This window comes from Micropterus dolomieu, linkage group LG22 (genome assembly GCF_021292245.1).
Source record: "Micropterus dolomieu isolate WLL.071019.BEF.003 ecotype Adirondacks linkage group LG22, ASM2129224v1, whole genome shotgun sequence".
In the NCBI taxonomy this organism is placed as follows: Eukaryota; Metazoa; Chordata; class Actinopteri; order Centrarchiformes; family Centrarchidae; genus Micropterus; species Micropterus dolomieu.
The window spans coordinates 9,559,045-9,563,328 of record NC_060171.1 but is presented as its reverse complement, the minus strand read 5'-3'; the positions used below and the strand labels follow the sequence as shown (position 1 = coordinate 9,563,328).

The 4,284-nt window shown below is 43.5% G+C and overlaps 1 protein-coding gene across 1 annotated transcript; it reads right to left on the bottom strand.

The window, feature by feature from the left end:
* Positions 1 to 1,368: 1,368 nt before the first annotated feature.
* LOC123961715 (1-acyl-sn-glycerol-3-phosphate acyltransferase delta-like) lies at positions 1,369 to 3,618 on the bottom strand. The gene is made up of 7 exons (XM_046037335.1): positions 3,583 to 3,618; positions 2,727 to 2,908; positions 2,323 to 2,492; positions 2,043 to 2,204; positions 1,781 to 1,934; positions 1,573 to 1,675; positions 1,369 to 1,468 (listed from the first exon to the last, which is right to left on the bottom strand). Exons 2-7 carry the CDS (start codon positions 2,902 to 2,904, stop codon positions 1,378 to 1,380), a joined length of 858 nt encoding a protein of 285 aa, XP_045893291.1. The 5' UTR covers positions 2,905 to 2,908; positions 3,583 to 3,618; the 3' UTR covers positions 1,369 to 1,377.
* Positions 3,619 to 4,284: the final 666 nt, after the last annotated feature.

Sequence of the window (4,284 nt, the reverse complement as noted above, 5' to 3'; positions counted from 1 at the left end):
CCCTTTCCGGTAGTCTTGTGCTTTCTCGTCTCTCTCCTCTCTCCTATCACTTCCTGCAGGTTTTCTGGCTCTGGAGCTGTGGAGTCTGGATCTGTGGCTGCGGGTCACCTGCTGCCCCTGTGTTCCTGCTCGACACCCTCTGCTACAACAACTTTTGTTACTAGTCCTATTGTTATTATTGTTATTATAATCATTAACATTACGACTGTTACCATTAACACTACTATAAATATCTGTACCATTTTTCATTTAGTCTATAGCAACATCACCTTTACTGTCTGTACCTCTGTGTGTATATTGTGTAGGCTGCCTCACTCCCCTCTCTCTCCTTCCATCCCCCTCTTTTTCTCTCTGTTCCTCTCTTGCTGTCTTTCTCTCTGTTCCTCTCTTGCCCTCTCTCTCTCTCTGTCTCTCTCCTTCACCCCCAACCGGATCGAGGCAGTTGGCCGCCCACCCTGAGCCATGGTTCTGCTCGAGGTTTCTGCCTCTTAAAAGGAAGTTTTTCCAATGCCTCTGTCGCCTAGTGCTTGCTCTTGGTGGGAATTGTTGGGCTTCTGTAAATAACATCATAGAGTATGGTCTAGACCTGCTCTTTTATGAAAAGCGCTGTGAGATAACTGTTGTTGTGATTTGGCGCTATATAAATAAAATTGAATTGAACTGAATTGACCTATTCCAACATTAGCCAGTTCAGAGTAATGAATTACTTAAAGGCCATAAAGTGTGAGAACCAAAATCAACCAAAAATACATTACAGTCCAGGGTCTGCCACAGTGTTTTATAGTGGATACAGGCTAGTTCCCCTGAAATAAAGCCCACCTCACTAACATCCTGGTTACATCCTTCCAACTTTTATGAAATAAAACAAAAGAAAACATCCACATTTAAGAGTAGGCTTGATACTTTCCTCTTTGATAAAGCTTATTGTTATAGAACCAACCCATAGTTATGCTGTAACAGGCCTAGACCGCCGGCAGACTTCCCATGATGCACAAAGCTCCTCTCTCCTCCTCTCCTTCTACACCTGTACGAATTCTTATCCCATTAATGCATGTTACTAACTCGACTTTTTCCCTCTCCTTTAGTTCTGTGCTTTGTAGTCCCTACTATTACTTTCTGCAGGTGTTTCTGGCTCCGGAGCTGTGGGGTCTGGATCTGTGGTTGCAGGCCGCCTGCTGCCCCATGTTCCTGCATGACACCTGCTGCAGCAATTATTATTTAAGTCCTATTACTATTATCATTAATGTCGCTATCATAATTAGTACTATTTGACACAGTAAATGATACATACAACATCCATCAGGATCTGTGTGGCTTACTGCCTCTACTAAACAGTCCCCTGTGGAGAAACCCTGTATCCATCAGAAACCTCCACCTTCAACACACTCTAACCTTTTCCTGGTAGAGTTTGTGAAGCCATGCAGCACACTCTGCTTCATCTTCTGGGATCAACTCTAGAGGGATTCTCCTGTAAGTAAGAGGGGAAGTCAGATCTCTCAGATAAAGAATGATCACACCAGTAAACAGGACATGAAATGTTGCAATCCTGGATGCCAAAACATTTCATTGTACCTCAAATAAATGTCTGCATGATATTTCTTCCCATTAAGGATTCCAAGCAAGGTTGGCATTTCGTTGTTTCTGAAGTTCAGTGTGGAATCATACACAGCTGCAACTGCACAAGACAAGATCACCGCAGCAGTTAAAAACCATCCTGTTCACAGTATCTTACATCTACTGGTGGCCATTTTTAAATTCTCCGTCAATGATGGATACTCACCAGTTCCTCTGAGGTTTTGGACAGTTACCCAGAATCCTTTGGTCCTGGGCAGAAGATGATACTTCAGTTTGGGTAAACCTTTGCTGTCAGCCACCTGCATGCTGACCTGGTGCTTCTTTGGTGTGAAGCGTGTCCCTTCACAGTAAAGCAAGAACTAGACCCAGGAAAGTAGACTGTTCATTAATGGCATCATTCAAAATATTTCTGTAACATCACTCTAACTCTAAAAACACTATAATAATTTCCACAGGCTGAAACTCACCACGTAGTTTTCTGGGTAATCCCGCAGGTTCTGAACACTCTTAGCAACTGTCCTTCGGTCCTCCAACCACTTCCTCTTGCAGAAGACTATCTCCAAAAAGTACCACATCCAGCCAATAACAGGTACATAACTCAACTCTTTTTTGGCCAATGCTTTGGAGCTCTGGAAAAAGATGAATATTTAAAGCATGTTAAAAAACTGAAGGATAGCACTGAAATGCCAAAACCCCTCAAGTTCAGAAAAGGACAATCGCAGAGGTTTCTGGGACACTTTCTCTTACCCCAAGAACTCCGAATCTCTCACAGATGGTCCAGCCACACAGGAAGTCTATATCAAAACTGTGGTTGAGAACCACAATTGCATTCTCATTTCCAATCAGCGGATAACTCTTTGGGTCTGTGTAGAGCGTAAATTCTGTCCCAGACCACCACTCCAGGGCAGCTACCATCTCTGAGTATCATAAGGACACAATGATGTAGAAAAGTCTATGTTTTGTGAAAAAAGGGTAGTTTGACTGCATTTGTAAAGTGGTCTTATGGCTCATATAAACTGATTAATAATTCCTCTGCCTGCATGCAACAAAGGTTGACAGATTTCTTCCTTCCAGCAGCAAAACTAACACAATACCAACAGACAACAGATTCCAGTGCCATCAATGTGGCAGAGAGCAAGAACAGTACTTACGGCTAGTTATGCAGTAGCCCAGTCTGATGTTGATCCTGCGGGCCAGCTGCTTACTGACCAGCCACAGAGGTAAAGTACAGAGCTGCAACAGGTTGATAATGAGGCCACTGGCCAGGAACACATAGCAGATGATCAGGTGACTCAAAAACTGGGATTTCAGGAGCTGCAGGAGGCCCATTGTTCTGTAAAAGTTGCACAACTTAAAATCTGAATCAGCTTTATTTGCCAGGTATGTGTACATATACGAGGAATTTGACTCAGGATTGTGCATTGCTCACGATGTGCTTGCTTATACAATAATAATATAATAATAAAATCAGACAGGCTACAGTCTAGAGACCACATATATACACACTATAAACAAAAACAATATGGACAGATTGAGACGATAGTGCAATGAGCTGAGTGCAAAGTATGCAGGAGTAAAATTATTAGCATTATTATGTACATTGCCCCGGTCTTTCTGTGTAGAGTTTGCATGTTCTCCCCATGTCCGCGTGGGTTCTCTCTCCAGGTGCCCCGGCTTCCTCCCACCATCCAAAGAAATGCTGACTAGGTTAATTGGTGACCCTAAATAGTCCTTAGGTGTGAGTGTGAGTATGACTGGTTGTTTTTCTATGTGTGGCCCTGTGGTGGATTGGCAACCTGTCCAGGGTGTACCCCGCCTTTCGCCCAATGTCAGCTGATTGGCTCCAGCTGCCGCGACCTTGTACGCAGGATAAGCGGTTGACAATGAATGGATGGATGGATTATTATGTACATGTCGGAGGTGGATGTGATATACAGTACAGGTACACATACATATACATGCATACATGTGCACATGTTTTGGCGTACAGTGCTCTGTAGCGCCTACCAGAGGGGAGAAGCTGGAACAGGTTGTGTTCTGGGTGAGATGGATCTGCAGTGATGTTTCCTGCCTGTTTCCTGACTCTGGAAATGTAGAAGTCCTAAATGGAGGGCAGGTTGGCACCGATGATCTTTTCTGCAGTCCTGACTGTCTGTTGTAGTCTGTTCCTGTCCTTTTTGGTGGCAGATCCAAACCAGACAGTGATGGATGTGCAGAGGAAAGACTGGATGATGGCTGTGTAGAAGTGGATCAGCAGCTGAGCTGGCGCAGGAACTACAGTGGGTACGGAAAGTATTCAGACCCCTTTAAATTTTTCACTCTGTTTCATTGCAGCCATTTTCCAAAAATCAAAAAAGTTCATTTTATTTCTCAGTAATGTACACTCAGCACCCCATCTTGACAGAAAAAAACAGAAATGTAGAAATTTTTGCAAATTTATTAAAAAAGAAAAACTGAAATATCACATGGTCATAAGTATTGAGACCCTTTGCTCAGTATTTAGTAGAAGCACCCTTTTGATCTAATACAGCCATGAGTCGTTTTGGGAAAGGTGCAACAATTTTTCACATCTGGATTTGGGTATCCTCTGCCATTCCTCCTTGCAGATCCTCCAGTTCTGTCAGGTTGGATGGTAAACGTTGGTGGACAGCCATTTTCAGGTCTCTCCAGAGATGCTCAATTGGGTTTAAGTCAGGGCTCTGGCTGGGC